This window comes from Arachis ipaensis, chromosome B03, assembly GCF_000816755.2.
Source record: "Arachis ipaensis cultivar K30076 chromosome B03, Araip1.1, whole genome shotgun sequence".
Lineage (NCBI taxonomy): Eukaryota > Viridiplantae > Streptophyta > Magnoliopsida > Fabales > Fabaceae > Arachis > Arachis ipaensis.
Window position 1 is genome coordinate 128,029,525 of NC_029787.2, and position 20,495 is coordinate 128,050,019.

Genomic DNA, 20,495 nt, shown 5'->3' on the forward strand with positions numbered 1-20,495 from the left:
CTAGCGAAGAGTATGTTCTGAATTTTTTAATGAGTGCAATGTCCTCGTCTTCTTTGCTTTCTATTTCTAATATGCAGGAGCTTGAAGGGGATAGGGAGGCGATGGAGGAGTACCTAGGTAATTTAGGTGCTGTATGATGTGTTTTTTGTTTTTTGGTGTTTTGTTGTGGCTTTATGTAGTTTCTTTGTTGCTCTGTAGGTGAAAAAGCTCCTACACTTACTACTGCAAACTTGAAGGCCTTTGTTTCTAAGGCCAAAAAGAAGGAAAAGGAGGGGTTGTCCACAAACTTTGTTAAGGACGACGAGGGAGGTGGGGGAGAAGGAGGATGGAAGTTTTAAGAGGAAGAGGGGTGATGGTTCGTCCAAGGTGATTGATCTTACTGACGTAAAGGAGGGTTCTGCTATCTTTACTAGGGGTGGCAAAACGGGTCGAGTCCGTACTGTCGATGAGATTAGTGCAGCGTATGAGAGTCAGATGGTTCTTCATGGTTACAAAGAAGGTCCTCGGAACTCTCTCTGGTCCTCTGACTATCCGTTCATGACTGTTGCTGATGAAGTTGCCCAGGTAGATTCTGATGTTAAGATCATCCACTATGCTGGGAAAGTTGGAGTTGCCCGCTATCTACAGGTAGCTTTACTTGTTACTTGCCCTTAGTTTATTTCTTTTTTAATGGCTTGTTATTTTTTCTTTAGGTGATTGGAGCAAGGCTTTTGTCTATTGGCCGGACTTCCGAGTTGGATGCTATTCTAGATGGTGACCATGTTGTTGCTATCAAAAAATTGAAGGAGTCTTTAGAGGAGAGAGACTTACGAGGGGAAAAGTTTAGGGGCGAAAGAGGAGTTTGAAAGATAAGCTCAAAAATTCTGAGGCTGAGCTGCAAAAGGTCAGGGTCGACCTTGAGCCTAAAGTTGAGGAAGCCGAGAAGACTAGAACTCGTATTCCTGAGTTGGAGGAGGAGGTCCTTTCTGTTTTTACGCTCGGATTTGATCGTGCTGTTGCGCAAATAGGAGTTGTTGCTCCTACTGTTGATGTTAGTAAATTAGATGTAACGTAACAAAGATCGTTAGTAATGGTCAGCTGCTTGATGATGAGGCTCTGTCCGACATGGAGGACGAGAGCGTTTCTGTTGGGAAAGTCGATTGAAATGTTTGTTATGCTGTGTTTTTTTTTTTTTTGTAAAGTTGTTTGTTTTGCAAGTTTTTGATAGACTGTAATTGACTTTTGATAAACTATGATTTGGTAGGGTTTGTTGGTACCCTTTTTTATTTTATAATGTATGTTTTGGATTTTGTTTTTGTATTTCTATTAACTAACAAAGTTTGTACATGTGAATGACATGGTTGTAAGGGACCTCATTAAAACCTCTTCAAGAAAAATTCTGTGTGGGATAAAAACTTGAGAGTAGGAAAAAGAGTGTCTCCTCTTGTCCATATCTTTTTTATGACAAGTAAAATTTCAAAGATGAAACATTCCAAATTCCAGGGACGTCCCCGCCCTGGAGTGTTTGAAGTTTGTATGCTCCTTTTCCGACGACTTTTATAACTCGGTAGGGGCCGTCCCACGTTGCTGCTAGTTTGTCGTGTGTGTGAGGCTTTCTTGCTTCTTCTGTCTGTCTGAGGACGAGGTCTTGATCGGCAAAAGTTCTTGGTTGTACCCTCCTGTTATATTTCTTTCGTATTATTTCCTGCATTGCTAACTGTCTTATTTTGGCTTTGTCTTTGTCTTCGTCGATTGTGTCGAGCTCAATTCTTCTGATGTTGTCATTTTTTTCTGCCGAAGTGTGATTGCTGTGAGGTGAGGATATTGAGATTTCGACTGGGATCATGGCATCCGTCCCATATACAAATCTGAATGGTGTTTCTTGTGTTATTGTTTGTATTGTGGTGTTGTAGCTCCACAAAACTTCAGGTATTAGCTCTACCCATAATGTATTGTTTGTATGACATTCTCCAGTCCTCCCCCTGTTGTACTACTAGTTGTGAGTCGCAGTAGACCTGAAGATGGGTAATACTGAGAGATTGTACTAGTCTTAGTCCCGCGAGTAGTGCTTCATATTCGGCCTGATTGTTGCTTGTTTGGAATGTGAACCGAATGGACTGTTCAGTTTGTAGATCGTGTTTGTTTGTGAGTAAGACTCCTGCTCCAGAGCCTTCGGTGTTAGAGGCCCCGTCAACATATAGTTCCCAAATACAATGTTGTTTTGGGTGTTCTGCTAGTTCCGCTATAAAGTCGGCCAGGAGCTGTGCTTTCATCGCTGCCCTGGGCTCATAGGTAATGTCAAATTCTGAGAGCTCGATCGACCATTTCACCATTCTTCCAGAGACTTTTGGTCTTGTTAAAATTTGTCGTAGAGGTTGGCTTGTTTTTACTATGATTTTGTTGCTCTAGAAGTAATGCCTTAGCCTCCTGGCTGAAATCACCAATGCGTATGCTAACTTTTTCATTGATGAGTATCTTAGCACTACATTTTGTAATGTTTTGCTTACAAAATACACTGGGTCTTGCTGCCCATCTGTTCCTGTCATCAATGTCGAGCTTATAGCGTTAGGGGTAACAGATAAATATATTAGTAAATGCTTACCTGGACTTGGCTTTTGTAAGATGGGTGGGGAGGACGGTATTGTTTTGAGTTTCTGGAAGGCTATCTCACATTCATCATTCCAATTGAATTTTGTTTGCTTTTTGAGTATGTTGAAAAAATGTTGTGAGTGCGTGGAAATTGATGGGAGGAAACAAGATAGGGCGGCTAGTCTACCATTTAATTGTTGCACATCTTTCACCGTTTGAGGGCTTCGCATCTGTATTATTGCCTTGCACTTTTTCGGATTTGCCTCTATGCTTCTAGATGTCAGCATAAAGTCGAGGAATTTGCCGCCAGTTACGCCGAATGCACACTTTTCGAAGTTGAGTCGCATGTTATGTTTCCTGACTTGTTCGAAAATTTCTTCGAGGTCGTCTCCGTGGTCTTGTGGTTGTTTTATTTTTACCACCATATCGTCGACGTACACCTCCAAGTTTCTTCCAATTTATTTTCCGAAGACTTTATCCGTGAGGCGTTGGTAAGTAGCACCTGCATTCTTAAGACCGAAAGGCATAACCTTATAACAATAGTTCCTTAATTCAGTAATAAAAGCTATTTTATCCTGATCCTTAGGGTGCATTAGTATTTGATTATATCCTGAATATGCATCTAAAAAACTTAAAACATTGTAACCTGATGCATTATCTACTAATTTGTCAATGCAAGGGAAGGGATATGCATCTTTTGGACATGCTTTATTTAAATTTGTAAAGTCTACACATATTCGCCATTTACCTGAGGGTTTCCTTACCATAACTACATTAGAGAGGCATGTTGTAAAGCGTAGTTCTCGAATGAATTCAGCCTTTAGTAGTTTTTGTGTTTCCTCTAAGTAAGCCGATCTTTTTTCGTTACTCATGTTCTTTTTCTTCTGCGCTATAGGTCGGTTTTTTGGGTCGATCTGTAACTTGTGGCATATTAAGTTCGGATCAATGCCTGGCATGTCTCCTGGGGTCCATGCAAAGAGATCGGCATTTCTTCGAAGTATGCCAACTATGTGTTGTTTAGTTCCTGCAGGAAGCAATTGACTGACATAAGTAACATGACTATGATCATTATCTAAAATTACCTTCTCCAGGTCATCTATTGGTGAGAGCCTATTTTGCAGGTCTTCCCGAGGGTCCAGATCGGCTGTTCCTGAGATATTTGCCACCTGGTAGGATTCTTTTGGAAGCTCGGCTCTTGAGCTGTATTCTGGTTTGCTCTTTAGGCCCTTATTATAACATCGTTGAGCTTCTGTTTAGTCGGAGTGTATTGTTGCTGTTCTGTTGCTAGACACCTGAAATTTGACACAAAGGTAAACAGTAGAGACTATAGCACAAAAAGAATTTAAAGATGGTCTACCCATGATTATGTTATATAGGCTGGGGCATTCGACCATTAGGAATTGCACATCTCTTGTTTTGCATAGTGGGTGCTCCCCTATTGTTATTTTCAACCATACACTTCCTAAGATGGAAACGCGTTCTCCTGAGAAACCGACCAATTCTCCTTAGTATAGTTGCATCATGTTTGTACTTAGTTTCATTTTCTAGAATGTGGAGTAAAAGAGGACGTCTGCACTACTACCCGGGTCAAGTAGCACTTTTCTGACGAGGAGATCTCCTACTTGGATTGATATTACTACGGGATCGTCCAGGTTGGTTGTTGGTGCTTGGTAATCGGACTGTTCGAAAGTGATGCTAGGTATGGCTGGTTGGTGTGTGGCTGCTTCTTTCGTTGTCTGGACCATTAACATGGTTCTGTAACTTCGTTTCCTTGCTGAGTTTGTATGTCCGCCTCCTGCAAATCCTCCCGAGATACAGTTTATGACTCCTCTTGTTGGGGGTGGTTGAGGCTTAGCCTTTTCTGTGGTGATTGAGTTCTGCTCTGTTTGAAGGTCGGCAGTGTTCTGTCTGGTTTGTTGCATTCGGCCGCCTATATTAGGGGTGCACATGGGCCGGGTGAAGCCGGGTTTGATGTGACCCAGGCCCGACCCAAAATATACACCGGGTCTATTTATTAGACCCGAACCCGACCCTAGACCCGATGAAACCAATACACTTTCGGGCCACAATTATACTAATAACACAAAATATTAATTATGTATGATGACCGGGCCACCGGGCCGATTTCGGGTGACCCGAGCTATGGCCCGGACCCGACCCGAAATAATGACCGGGTCTATTTTTGAGACCCTTACCCGGCCCTAAACCCGATGAAATCACACCAAATTAGCCCCTAAAGTGTTCGGGACCGGGCCGGGCCGGGTCTGTGCACCCCTAGCCTATATATTTGTCCGGGTGTCCTTGTCTGGCCAATCTCTCCAGGAGGTCTTTAGCTATCACGCATTCGTCGGTTGTGTGGCCAAATTTTTTATGGAAGGCGCAGTGTTTCGATTTGTCGACGTATCTTTGGTCTTGATACGAGCCTGCTCTGCTGGGTGGCTTGATGATCTTCAATATTTCCTTGATGATGTCTTCTCTTTTGGTATTGAACTGGGTATAGGCGTCATATTTTGGTGTTAGTTTGAAAGGTTTCTTATTGTCCTTCTGGTTTGGTGTCTTGGGGTGTCTTTCCTCTTCTCGCCGAGGTTGTTATTTTTCTGCTCGCCGAGCTTCTCTAAGCTCTTCAATTTTCATTTGTCCCGCCACTTTTTCGCAAAATTCCTCCAAGGTCTTTGGTTTGGTTACAACTATTGTCTCCTGAAATTTGCCTGGTCTCAGGCCGCTTTTCATTGCGTGGAGGTGTACTTTGGGGTCGAGGTCGGGTATTTTCACGGTTGCCTTGGCGAACCTGGTCATATAATCTTTTAAACTTTCATGCTGGCCTTGCTTGATGGTGCTGAGGTAATCCGACCCATGAACAGATATTCTCGAAGCTGCAAAATAGTCAATAAAATACCTCGCCAAATCCTCGAAGCTAGAGATGGAACCTGCAGGAATCTTGGAAAACCAAAGTAAAGCAGCACCATCTAAATAAGTTGGAAAAGAATGACAGAGTACAGGGTCAGAGGCACCGTTAAAGAACATCATGGATTGAAACTTTTTTATGTGCACCCGTGGATCGCCGAATCCTTCGTAGGGTTTGATCCCGATGGGAAGCACAAAATTTTTTGGCATCTGAACGCTCATGACTCCCTCCGAAAAAGGGTTGTCAGGTGTGAGCTTCTCCTTTGGCGGGGGTAATCTCCAATGGCTCAGCTTCTCGAGCATGAGAGCTGTTCCCACCTGGACTTTTGGACGACTGCTCTGCTATTTTTCGGACTTCAGTCTGAAGTTCTGCGATCATGGCCAGTAGTTCGGCTTGTGAGGGTTGTTGTATTCGGTTGTCTGCCATCTGCGGAGATTGAAAACCCTGCAAAACAAAACGGGGGTAGGATAGAAAAAGGTGGGGTTAGTTACTCTTAACTCGGCCCGCCGGTGGGCGCCAAATGTTCCGCTCAAGGATACTTCTTCCAAATTATAGCTCGGACACGCGCTTCCTCGGCAGGTCTCTTTTAACTTGGAAGGTGTTCTTCGGAACTTGGACGATTTTGACGTTGAACCTGCAAAAGAGACTCCAACGCTCAAGTCAGTAATTTTTCTTAATAGAGAGAAAACAACTGAAAATAGGAAGAGATTATGAGTAAGTAGTGTGTTCTTTGTGATTGTTGAGAAAAAATGTACTCTCAGGAGGGTTGGATGGTAAACTTATATAGGCGAAGGAATCCTAGCTTCTATCCGTTGTGCTGAGCTTATTAGTCGAATTTTTAAGGATATTTTTTCGGTGGTTTGCTAGTCCGAGAATCTCGATTTGTTAGTGAATTCCGAAGATTATTTCTCTATTTAAATAGAGCTCGGTCAAAGTTCTTGAAGCCGAGGTTGTTAATATAGATCAATAACAATATCTCCAAACTATTTATTTAGGGTGAGCTGTTATTCTTCATTTATCTTTTAATAATTTGTAAAATAAATTAATACGGATAAGAACAGGGATGTATGCTAGAAACAAAAGTAAAGACAAATTTATTTTCCATTCTCAAGATTCACTTGAACTCGATATATATCATAAAAAATAAGACGAATTTACTTAATTTGATGTGGATTTCTTCACTTCAATTTTTTGAGACATTTTTCTTTTCAATTACAAAATATATATTGGTTTAGATAAATAATGACATATAAAATGACAATTAAATAAGAATCTAATGTTATAAGATAATATTTGGTACAGCAAATAGTTACATTATTAAATTATGAAACCGTTAAATTTTTTTTTTGGTGACTTGAAACCGTTAAATTATGACATTAAAAACATGACATAAAAATAATAAATATTTAAAAAAAATGATAAATACAAAATAAAAGAAGAAAGAACTTGAGAGGAAAATTTTAAATTGAAAAACAGCACCAAAAACACATCACTAAAAATTTTAAATATTTCTAGTCTAATTTTATTTCTACCAAAACTAAAATATCCAATTTACTCAACTCATCAATTCGTAATTTCTACACCTGATTTAAACATATATATTATATGATATGATGTAAACACACACATGTTTCTAAAACAGTATAGGTTAACAGTCAATAGTTAATTACAAAATGGACATTTGTAAATTAAGGTGGAAATGAATAAAGGGAATTTATTAATGAGGGCGTGGATGTCTGTTTGTTTTCATGGCGATTAATAGCTCGAAAGCAACAGAACGTGGGTTAGATTTGTAAATTTGAAACACATGGAAGGTGGTCGTTTTGGCAGGTAATCATCATTATCACATAACAATAATTAATATTTTTTAGGTATGAATTCAAAATACATAGCAATCCATCTATCCAAGTATCCATCCAAAAAAGGAAGCAGGCAAAGAAGAAGAGCAAGATGGAGGAGGAGAAGGGGAAGGAGAAGGAGATGGGGTTAGGAGTGCATAGCCAAGTGATAAAGATAAAGAAAGAAACAGAGAAAATAAAGCACCCATCTCTGCAGCACCTACAACACATGAGGCGTGTTCTCAATATCAGAGAAGTCAACCGCCTTCGCTCTCGCTCCCCTCTTGGCTTACCTCACCCTGCCAGGCCTTTCCTTCTTGGTAATGCTTAATTACATCTTTCTCAGTCCTACCTACTCCTATGTATATGTATATATGTTGTGTTTTTTATGTGTATCTACTATCTACTACCATCTATATGTGGTTCTGGACTTCTTCCTTGTACATGTTTTTAGTGTTATAATATAGGCCATCATCATTAATACGTTGCCTCCACTTTGATTGATTTCTTCTTGGTCGAGGGACGACCCAATGGATGAATTGCTCTGAAATCACCACATCATAATTCGTACAGATTTTTGGTTCTACAATCATAATTAAGATATATATATATATATATATATATATATATATATATATTTTAACTATTATTTTCACATAAAAACATCTCCAATCACCTTCCTTGGTACTGATTACTGAATTCCGACCCACTGATTCGGTGCTCCTCTACTTAACTACTTAACTCTAATCAATACAATATTAATTCGTTGAATGCATGGTTACAATTTGTGTTGCATGTAGCTAGAACTAGAATACGTTCTGCATTTGGACCTCTGTTTTTTAATTATCTTTCGAGCTGTTTCGTGAAGAACTCGGAATTTAAAAAACAATAATGCTCTCTATACAAAAATAATCAGTTATTATAGCATTAGAATATATTTATATAATTTTATAAATTTTAAGTTTTATACATCGTATCATATTGGTAAATAATTTTTAAATTCATGATTTCAAAATTAATCCAAACACCTAAATATAACCTGTACAAACAATCAATCATATATAAATGATCATATGTAAATAATTTTTACATTCCCTAATTAAATTATCTAATAACATCTAAATACTACATGATTCTGAAAAAAAAAAAGGAAAAAAGAAAACGCATGCTCTGACCAAACTCCAAAGATTTAGTGTCACACGTAAATCGAGGGCATAGCAACACGTTGCCCAGAAGAGATTATCATGGTAATCTCCAAATCGTTTTGTAGCTAATAATCTAATATCCACGTGTGAGAGATAAAAAAGTAGGAAACTTGCATTTTCCACTGATTTTGTGTCCACGTCGAGCCTACATATCGGACGACCAACGATTTTTCATCACTCACTCCGCCTACTCGCTCTCTTTTTCATGCAATAAAATAAATTTGAAAATGTGAACCACAGTTGCAAAGTTGGACCCATATTTTGCTATGAGATCTCTTGATTTGTAGACTATTATTCTCCGAACCCACAACGCCAAGGTCAACCAACTAGCATCCTGTATCCGTGTTTTAGCACAACAGATTCTCGTAATAACTGCAAAATCTAATGACTAAATTGACCTAATAGCATACTCGTGGTTGATATTCCTAAAAGTTCGATGAAAATCCGACCATACTGAGTAAAAGACATGGCATCCATTTTTAGAAAGTCAAATAACAATAGGGTGGGAAAAGAGCAATTAAAATACTGAATAGCATATTGGCAAATACGTTCTCCAAGGTTCATAGGTAAAGTGCTCACTATCACTTAGCCTTCGGCACTCACTGTTGTTTCCTTGGAAGAGAGAAGCTTTACCCTCCTTGAGAGAGATCTCATGGCATCAACAATCACAGATTTCTTTTGGATTCTGTATTGAATGGCCAATTCCGTTGAACCTGAGGCACCCTGCTTCAGCAGTGATTCATCATCCATTATTTTGGTGGGGAAGTGTCCCAGTGCAATCACACACAGAGCTATAAGCGTACGCAAGACATCTGTTTCATTTGCAACACCCAGCGGGGCTTCGGCTGATAAAGACTTGAGTGTGTTGAGGTCATGCTTCTGTACGGTTTCCATACTACTTGAAAGGAGTACTCTCAATGCCGCCAACAAACGCCCCTCTACTACATCTTCACCACCTATGCTCACCTGTTAAAAAGAAAACAAATAGAAGTAAACTTGTGCTGTGGCTCGGATGAGGAATTCCTTAACTCTCTGATCTACATTTTACACAACCCAAATAATGAGAACTTCTCTACCATAAAACAAGTGATTATCCGATCTTTAACCTTAGACAAGCCAAAATGGCAATTTAGTTACACTAAACCCGTAGCACAAGTGATTAAAGATTTGAGTTAGTGCCTTGGAGATCCACAAAACACGGGTTCAACACATAAGCTTTTCCCCTTTCCCCAAATGTCCCCTGGCCTAGGGCTGGAAGTGAGCCGAGCTAGACTAACTTCAAATTTGGCTCACGAAAATTAAGCTTGCCTCACGGCTCGACTCATTAACAATCGAACCTATTTTGTAAGATCAAGTTCGGCACAACAAAAACTCACGAACTGGCTCAAATAATAGGAAAGAACATTAATATATATATATATAAATTATATATTTATAATCGAGTAAGGTCACGAGCTAATTAACTGAGCTTATTCAAGCTCAAGTTCGGCTCACCCGCTCACGAGTTCAGTTTATCGAGCTATTAACAAGTCGAGCTCGAGTTGGCTCATGAGCTGACTTGACTCACTTCTAGGCCCTACCTATGCCAGAAACCATTAAAAAAAATGGAAGATAAAGATTTGAAGAAGAAACCTTGAGATCTGAAGCTTCCCCAGCAAGATTTAGCTGAACAAGAATCTGTTCCTGCCATGGAGCAGGTGCTGAGAAATTTGGTGATGAAACTCCAGCTGCTGAGCTTGCAGCATCCAAAAGAGCACCATCGTATTTCAGTTCAATGCAGTCATACGGGTTTGATTGTATCACAAATCCATAATCAAGAAGGAAAAAATCATTGTTTAGACAGCCATAGTTAAGTAATAAAGGATCATCTTCTTTGATTGCTGTCTCAGCCACAACCTGAGGAAAAGAAAGAATTAATCCAGCAAATACAAATCCAGATTTGTATTTTATCTTGAAAGTTTAGCTGTGGGAAGGGGAGAGTATATAGGAAAGAATATGAAAAAACATACCTTTACTTGCATTTTTATGCTACTAGAGTCTTTTTCCTGAACAATTCTGGCATTTGGATTGAAACTATGATTGCACATATCAATCAGAGGGAGCATCATAGGTATGTCAATATGGATCCCATCTGGCCGTTTGTCACCATATAAACGGAATGCTCTTGATGAGACTGCTGACATAGCCCATCCAAGAGAAGATGCATCTACTTCTTGGCCACCAAAAGGATGCTTATCTGGTGTGAGATTGACTAAGGAATGCTTGACTTCTTGCTCAAAATCAAGAAGAAACCGACATCTTTTGTTCACCTGCCTCATGAAATTGAATTAAATTAACCTCACACTACCACACACACACAGAGCTTGACAGAAGCTTGGGGTGGAAGCTGCCCTATTCCAAGCTCAAAGTGTGCCATATTCAGATTTTGGTGTTAGTTACCTGTGCAGACTCAAGTATTACCCACAAAGCTCAAACCAACAGAAAAATGAAATGCACACCAAAACAGTCTGGCTAAGCAGTTGAGATGAGTTTATATGTTCATATTACAGAAACAGAGAACTTAAAAATACGAGATCAACTAGGTTGGTAAAATCATTTGTCCTGTCAAGATGAAATCTACACAGGTAACCAAAGTTTCTAGAGCTTCATCTTCCCTAAATGGTTCATGCAATTTTACTACAATACCTGGTGAAGAAGAGGAGCATACTGCAAGTTCTTTATATCCTCTCCGGGGAAGAAGATAGGGACAGTGTATGTTTCCGGGAGATTGCTGATGTATGGCCACCAAAAGGATCCAACTTTAGCTCTTTCTTGAAGCAGCTTCAAACCTAGCCTCATGGCCCACAGTTCCTCTGGCAAAAAGCTACCACAGTGTCCAATTTATTTACATTGAAACCTAAACTCCGTTCCCCTAACTCTAATAAAATTCTCAATCATATGTTCGAGAAATTGATAAACCCTAAACTTGAGATCAATGCAAAAAACGTTGAAGGAAGTGAGAAGGGGAGTACCAGGAACATGGCGTGCCAATTGAAGGAGGAGAGAGTGGGTGACGTCTTGGTGGTTAAACCTCAAGGGAATGTGGTCGGGGAGAACGATAAGGTCGGAACCCTTGGGGATTTGTTGGTTGGCGAGTAAGCCGAGACCGTGGGAGGGATGAAGCGCTATCTTGATGGCAGGGTGGACGAAGCCGCCTTCTCTGGTGACCCACTTGATGAGGTCCGGTGGGTGGGGAACCAGTCGCGCAGGGTAGGACGATGAGGCGGCGCATGTTAGCGGACGCAGGTGCGTCAATATTTTTTTTTTTCCAAAAAGATCCATATGACTAAAGAGAAAAAAAGAACTTACATGCTTAAAAAGTAATCTTCATATCCGAATTATTTGTTGAGGCTCATCTACTAGGGCTAACTAAATCATAAAATTAATCTCTACACTTAAGGCTGGCAATATATACTTTATTCGAAGGTATCCAATTTTAAACAACCCATTCAAGTAGAATTGTCTACTTGATTCGCTGTGGATAGTGTAGGATATAGGGTTGGCAATGGGTAGAGTAGGGTAGAGTTTAGACCCTACCTTAATCTTACCTGCGAGTTGAAAATTTTATTAAAAATCTACCATACCCTACCTGCGGGTTGAGAATCTTTCAATCCTAACTCTACCCGTACTCTAAAATTCTAAACCCTACTCTACCCTACCCTACCCTACCCTACCCACCCCGCAGAAATATTAAATTTTTTCAAAGTAAATATAAAATTCAATCATTTCGAATTTTATACATATTAATAACATAAAAAATAAAAAACTAATGTTCTAAATTATTAAATTAACTAATTAGTTTTAGTGGTTGTTCACTTATTATAAGTCATTACATAAGGGAGGTTGTAGGTTCAACTCTCATTTCCTTCACTATATACCTAATTTTTTAAAATATGTGTTATATATGATATGCGGGTAGGGTAGGGTATGGTACACCCTAAACTCGTACCCTAGCCTACCCGTAGGCATACACGGACCGTACCTTACCCTACTTGACCCGCTGGTAGGGTAAGGTACAAGTTCAGGTATACCCTATCCTACCTGCACCCTTAATATATTATAGGAAGAATTTCACCTGCGCCAGTGTACTTTACTAGTACACTGGTGTATAATGAATCTGCAATGTGAAATAATAATTTTAAAATTTGAATGAATGAGATTTGTTTATGAAACTTCTGCTTATGATGGAGATGATCGTGAAGTGTGTACCCAATTTTGCGTTAATCGAGGTATGATTGTATGAAGAATTGAAAATTACACCTGCTTACTTTTGATTTGGTTTGGCTGGTTTCGTTTTTGTAGGGATAATGGACCTTTTTGGCCCATAGTTGTTGTTTGTATTAATTTGAGGGTAATTGATCGTTTTTGGATGCATTATTTTTGTATAGTTTTTCGCCAGCATTATACTATTGGGTTAAAAACTGTAGAGGCATAATTGCTAGATTTTGCATCGTTTGTTATTTATTGTTTGGTTCATAATTTGGCACTAACTCTTATACATGTACTAATATAAAGTAGGGTGTTTGCGGTAAAGTTTGGATCGGTTTTGGATTGCTTTTCAGTAAAAAAATTATCCGATTCAAACACTAATTTTATTTGTAGTGTGGATTGGATTGGATGAGTTTTAAAAAAAATAGTATCCGATTCGATCCAATTTCAAGCGGTTTGGATGCGATTGAATTTAAGGTTTTGTAAGGTTAAAAAATGAAATATATATAATAAGTTTCTAACATCAAATTTTAAATAACCAACAATAACATAACGAGTCTCAAAAATATCTTAAATAATCAACGATAACATAATAATAGAAATAAAATTATAAGTCAGTTATAATAAAATAAATAATTCACATGGTAAACATAAAATATTTATTAAATAATAAGAATACATGAATAATATAAAAATAAAATAGTAATATTATAGCACATTGTACGGTTTGGATTGGATTGGATCCGTTATGAGAATTTGATCCAATCCAGTGGTTTGCAAAAAATATAATCCAATCAAATCCAAATTAGTGCGTTTTAATAGGTTTTCATTGGATGAACAGTTTAATTTGAATTGATTTAGATTTGAACACCTTTGTAAAGAACCTTACCGTAGTCTCCCTTATTCACAAAGTACTATTTTGGTCCTTTAAATTTGGGACAAATCTTAATTTTATCTCTAACCTTTCGAACACTATTTTTATTCGAAAAAGTTTTAAACAGGTGCAATATAGTGTTACCATTAAATTTGCCACTAATAATTAAGCGAATGAGTGGACCTTAATAAAGTTACTAATTAACTCATATCTTCTTCCATGTGTTAGAAAAATATAAACAGAGTTCTAATAAAAAAATAATACCCAAGGTAGCAGGCACAGACCTAGAGGGGGTGAATTAGGGGTGGCAATGGGTAGGGTAGGATAGGGTTTGGATCCAACCCTAACCCTACCTGCGACTTGAGAATATCCCAATCCTAACCTTACCGCTCTTAACCCGCGGGTACCCGACTCTATCCGCGGGTTACAAAAAATATACAACATTATTATATAACTTGATGATAATTTAAAATAGAACTGATTTTTATGTAAAAAAATATTAAATTATCAATTAACGATTTTCTTTTAGCGGTTAAAGATCTTTTGCATGTAGTGAGAGGTCTTTGATTTAACATCCACTTAAAGCATATTTTTTTATAAGTATATAACATAAACACATATAGAGTGCGGGTTGGTCGGATAGGGTTGAGGCTCAACCCGTACCCGACTCGACCCACACGAGAACTCTACCCGTACCCTACCCTATCCGCTGCGGATCGGGTTGGCAACCCTACCCGATCGGGTGGGGTCGGGTTGGATACCGCAGGTAAGGTACATATTGCCACCCCTAAAGTGAATAGTGGTTTCGATCCCTCTCCAAATCTTAAGGAACTTAAATTTATGTATACATCTGTGGTCAAAGAAAAATAAGATTGTTTAATTTAGTAATTTTATATGTATTATTTGTTATTATCTAATAGTCGCTTAAATTTTTTACTTAAACAATTTTTTTTGAAACAAAGAAAGCTCAACACATTAAAGTGGAGCATACAAAAGAAAGCAAGTAACATAAAGAGCTACGAACAATAAAATAACCCCCTGGCAACTCCAGTGCTGCCATCAGCCTCCCACAGGATCACAACCACGTTATTCTGTGTAGCTCAACACCGTCCTTGTGTGAATAACCTCAAGACTTGCTCTTTTATTCTTGAAGATCCGTGCATTACGTTCCAACCATATGTTCCAAATTACTGCAAAGAACGCGGTCATCCATGCCCTTGTTGTCTATTGTGCATGCCATGCCAACTCTCAAACAGTTCTTTAATGGTTCCAGGAATTACCCAATCTCTACTCAGTGACCTCAACCACTTGCACCACACCTGCCATGTTACCTCACACCAAAGAAATAAATGCTCAACAGATTCTACTTCCTTGGTACACAGTACACACATACTATCACTCATAATGTTAACTCCTAATTTAGTCAACTTCTCCTTGGTGTTAACTCTACCAACTAGCACAAACCATCCAAAGAGCTCAATTCTCGGAGGTACGAAACCTTTCTAGAGGGAACTCGTGAAACTATAGCTCGTGATCTCGGCCGACAGTGTCTCCAATTGTATGGCCTGTATCACAGAGCTAGTAGAAAAAACCCCTCTACTTTCCAACTTCCACACCACAGTGTCCTCCCGACTAGATGACAACTTCACTGGCCTTAACCTCTCATGGAGCTGATGGACTAGTTCCAGCTCCCATTGGAACAGCTTCCTCCTCCATTGAAAATTTCATATCCATTCTAACCCATCGCAAAAACCACAATCCCCAATGACAGCTCCTTGTTGGCTTGAGATAGAGTAGAGTCTTGGAAAACTCTCTTTTGAACACACCACCTTGAACCCAGTTATCTTCCCAAAATCGGGTTTGCATACCATTGCCTACCTCAATTGCCAAGCCACTAACCACTTTATCCATTATCCGTTGTCCTTTTATATTCAGTTGACATATGTCTTTCCAAGGTCTAGATTTTACTGGTAAAGACTGAGTTGCTAGCATTACAGCCGGGTTCAACTTGTTGCACGAACAAACAATCTTCTTCCACAGCGGGCAATCCTCCTTTGAAAACCGCCACCACCACTTAAACAGGAGCGTTGTGTTTCTCAGCACCGCATCCCCAACCCCCAAGCCCCCAGCCTTTTTTGGAGCCTGGACGAGCTCCCACTTGACCAAAGGTATACCATAGTCACCGTTCTCCTTACACCACATAAAGTTCCTTGGTAAAGCAATCAGCTTGTCCGCCACCGCCTTCGGCATCTTGTACAGACTTAGGTAATATATGGGGAGACTATTCAGGACCGATTTAATAAGGACAAGCTTACCTGATTTATTCAAAACCTTCGCCTTCCATAAGCTAAGCTTCTGTTCCACCTTATCGATGATTGGTTTCCAAGTCTTCACCAGGCGCAGATTCGCTCCTAGAGAAATTCCCAAGTATCTAACCGGTAGAGCGGCCTGCTGGCATCCCAATAGTCCAAAAGCATGATCAATCCATCCTTGTTCACAGTTCACCGAAATCAAATTTGATTTATCAAAATTGATGTTCAGCCCAGACATCAACTCGAAACACCGCAACAGTCTCTTGTTGTTTACAATTGTTTTAGTCACCAGCGGGCATAACAAAATGGTGTCATCCACAAATTGTAAGTGCGACAGTTCAATATAATCTCCCCCTACCAGGAGCGAAGTAATGCGCCCATTCCTGACAGCTTCTCCCACCGTCCTATGCAAAACATCGACAACAAGCACAAACAGAAGTGGAGAACGTGGGTCCCCTTGTCTGAGTCCCCTCTCCATCTTGAATGGCTTGGATGACGACCCGTTAACCAGGACTGCCATGGTAGCCGTAGTAACATACTCCCTCACCTAATTCCTCCATCTCTGCCCGAAGCCCATTTTCTGGAGCACAATATCAACAAAGCTCCATCTTACTCTGTCATAGGCTTTTTGAAAATCCAGTTTGATAATAGCCGCTGGCTTTTTCCGAGTCTTCAGCCAATGAACCGTCTCACAGGATATGAGTGCGCCATCATGAATTTTCCTACCCTTTACAAATGCAGTCCGAGTCTCTCCGACCAACCCCGGCATCACAGATCGCATTCTTCTCACCAACACCTTCGAAATTACTTTATACACACACCCCACCATACTAATCGTCTGAAAATCCTTCACCTCCTTTGCACCTTCAAACTTTGGGGCTAGTGTCACCCATGTTACATTCACATCCGTTGGCAACTTAGCACTTTGAAAGAACCCCAATACCGCTGCAGTGAATTCCGGCCCAATGTCCTCCCAGCATCTCTTTATGAAGTTCATATTATACCCATCGCTCCCTGGGGCCTTTGAAGATTCGCAGTCCCACACGGCCTCCTTGATTTCCTCCTCCGATGGCATCACTTCCAGTGCTTCAGCCTCCTCCCTAGATATGCTTCACTAAGCCATCTCTAACTCCAATCCTCGGAGCATATTCCTGTCTATAGAAATCCTTGTAGAACCCTCTAATCACACCTTTTATTCTTGCCTGGTTCCGCACAAGTCTTCCATGTACCATCAGGGCATCGATCCTGTTATTCCGTCTTCTGGCCGAGGTAATGTTATGAAAGTATCTGGTATTCTTATCCATACTTGCAGCATGCTTGGACTGAGACATCTGTTTCCAGTGTATTTCCTTTCTAATGTACCATTTTGCACAAAAGCTCACCAGTGCCTTTCTTCTAGCCTCCGTTGTACCATCATAAATCCCATCACTAACTAAATTGTCCAGCCTGGTGATCTCCTCCTCAAACCTCATGAGTCTCTTATCCATGTCCCGGAAATTATCCTTGTGCCATTGCCGTAGTGGTACTATTAAAGCTCTTAGTTTGCACGTGAACTGCGCTTCTCCGAGGCTTCTCCATTCATTCTTCACCATCCTCAGAAATTCCTCATGCGTAAACTAGGAATCCAGACTTCTAAATGGTCTAGGGCCCCCTCCTAGTATTATACCTTCCAAGATCAACGGGCAGTGATCGGACAACCCCCTTGGACCACCCTTTAGCCGAATATCTGGAAATTTCTCAGTCCATTCAATATTTACCAGAATCCTATCAATCCGACTACAGGATCGACCCCTAAACCATGTATATTTTCTATCAATAAGAGGCAAATCTATCAACTGCATGTCATTCACCCAGCCCTTAAACTCTTCCCATGATGCCGGCAAGCTAGTAACTCCTTCGCGATCCTCAACCTGTAAAATTTCATTAAAGTCCCCGATAAAGCAGAAAGAAACCTGACATAACCCCGCCACAAAGCTCAGTTCTTCCCACACCCCCCTCTTCGCCTCCCTCCCATGCGCCCCGTACACCAAACAAAAAGCACACCGGAAGTTGGTCCTTGTTAATAATCCTTCAATGCACAGCCACCGCTCACCTTTATAGCTGTGATGTACTTGGAACACTTCATCCTCCCAAATCAATAACATACCCCCCGCCGTCCCTACAGATTCCACAAACTCCCAACCAGCAGTACTACTTCCCCAAAGTCTTGCAACATCATATTTAGTAAGCACTCCTTTTTTGGTTTCAAGCAGTCCTAACATGTTCAAGTTATATTTATTCTTCAGGGATTTCACCATGCTCAATTTTCCGTCCCCCCTCAACCCCCTAATGTTCCAACAACTCACAATCATTTAAACAAATTTTTACTCACCTTATTTTGATTTTTTGGCCGACTCCTTCTCGCCTTTTCCTTTTGCTTCGCTAGTATTCTCTTCGCCGCTATTTCCTCATTTTGTGCTTGCAAAATCCCCATAATATCTTCTTCCTCATCATACAAAACAGCCCCCGATTCCACAGCCAGTGCCCATGTTACTTGATTTTCCTGGATCTGCTCTTCATGCGTCCCCTTGGACTCCACGCCCTCTGAATGACATCCTGTTTCCAGGTCAGACCCTACTTCTGCCCCCAGGGGATCACCACCGCCATCCATCGCCGGTATGCCCCCTCTGCTGTGCCGTTTGCTATCGCGGTACCTCCCTTCCCAGTTTGCCTTCTCAGGCCCACTTGGGACCTAGCGTAGTGTATTCTGTCCGCCCCTCCCCCTTCCTGCGTCACCTGGCCTTGCCGGCGGACTGCCTCTCCGGCGTTCGTCTCCCCTGATGCAACCTTGCCACACTCGCGCTCAACATCCCCGTGCGCGATCGGTTATGCTCCCTTCGAATCCACCTCCAATTCCTCGGTCCCAGCCACCAGCAATCTCCCCGCACTATGCGTCATCCCTCCCGCCGCAGCAGCAGCCTCCTCGAGGTACCCTAGTCCACCGCTCATACCTTCCAAAGGCGCCACTGCACTCAGATCCTGTGGAGTCCTCCGGGTCCTCAGTCCACCCGACCCGCCCGTGCCACCCATGGAGAGAGGTCCATGATTCTTTGCAGCCAATAAACAACCCTGGCCCAGCCCCACATCTACCCCAATCACTAGGCCCTCTTCATTCTGCAGCCCACCTCCACCTTGATTTGATGTTGGGCCAATTGAAGGCAAGCCCAAAACTAACCCCTCACACCTCCCAACCTTGTAACATACCGAATGGCCCACATGAACCTTACCATATGGTCTATCACACGCAACATGAACCCCTCCTCCCCCAATTCCACATATTTGCGTGACTGTTTTCTCCGACTCCCCCTCGTTAACCACATCAAATCCCTGAGAATCCTCTACCCTATCGTCTTTGATACCACTAACTGAATCTGGTACATGCATATCCTTTTTGAAATTCAAATAATCAACGTTAACATTATTCAAAAAGATATTATTAATTACTACTCTGTCCTCCCCGTGCACAGCCTCCATAGGACTACCGGCAACTAGTTCCGCCGCCGGATCCCAATTCCCCGCCCCTTTTGTCAGGAACGTTAATATGATTGCTTCAAGTCTTTGTGTCTTTTAAATTAGTTTTTATATAACTATGTCTATATCCAATTTAAAAAAAAATATCATTTGTTTTTTAAGATTAATATATTTAACTATTAATGATGTAGTACTCATAATCAACTATACGAGTACCATGACACAAGTACATTAATTTTTGTTCAATTGAATTTAATTGTTAATTTAGATTATATTTATGTAAACCTAAAATAAGAAATTTTGAAGTTAGAGAATTTTAAAATTTTAAATTAGTTGAATAAAATTACATGACATGAAAAAATAAGAATACACCACTATAATAGTGTTGAGGAACATTATATTAACATAAGAAGCCATGTTGTACATTTGTTGAATAAATTTAAAATTTAGAATTATAAAATTTATTCTTTTAAAAAATTTTAAGCGTTATTTATTTCGAATCATATATTTAAATAATCCATACGAGTAGAATAATATAAATATTGTGGTTAAATCATTAAAAAAATAAATATATATTTTTTTATTAAAAACAAATCGTGAATATGAACTAAAGATTTATAAAGAAAATGAATTCAAGAAAGTTTACTAATGTTTTTCTAATAACATTTAGAGATGGGAAAAGTATAATTTAAACTTCTTAAAATCTCATAAAAATTTAAAAATATATAAGTTTCATTTTTTACATCTTAATTTTAACCAAATAATGTTTTATTTTTATCGAATACAACGGTCACAAACTAATTTTAGTATCCTGAATCATTGAAATTAAACAATCTTTATCTTTCTTTAGTAAAAATAAAAACTAATCCGATTATCTCTTAGTACTCTTCTTTCATACTTTTTTTTATATTTAAGTATAACTTTCTAATAAAATTAATGTTATAAAAATTAAGAATAATAAATAAAATATATACTAATTTTAAAACATAATAAAAAATATATAAAATCAAATAAAAAAAAGTTCTATTAAAATAA

The 20,495-nt window shown here is 39.7% G+C and overlaps 2 protein-coding genes across 2 annotated transcripts; one reads left to right on the forward strand and one right to left on the reverse strand.

The window, feature by feature from the left end:
- On the forward strand, nucleotides 7,355–7,813 carry LOC107634768. The gene has a single exon (XM_016338189.2). The coding sequence runs from the start codon at nucleotides 7,424–7,426 to the stop codon at nucleotides 7,640–7,642; it is 219 nt and encodes a 72-aa protein (XP_016193675.1). The 5' UTR covers nucleotides 7,355–7,423; the 3' UTR covers nucleotides 7,643–7,813.
- LOC107631809 (histone-lysine N-methyltransferase setd3) lies at nucleotides 8,673–11,810 on the reverse strand (the record flags this gene model as incomplete). The annotated part of the gene is given in 5 exon segments (XM_016335368.2): nucleotides 8,673–9,482; nucleotides 10,149–10,412; nucleotides 10,526–10,825; nucleotides 11,202–11,368; nucleotides 11,528–11,810. Coding segments are annotated over 5 exon segments (1,395 nt in total), but the record flags the coding sequence as incomplete, so codon positions are not given.

Excerpts from the sequence above, each read along its gene's own strand:
- LOC107634768 (XM_016338189.2), top strand. The coding sequence starts at position 7,424 with ATGGAGGAGGAGAAGGGGAAGGAGAAGGAGATGGGGTTAGGAGTGCAT.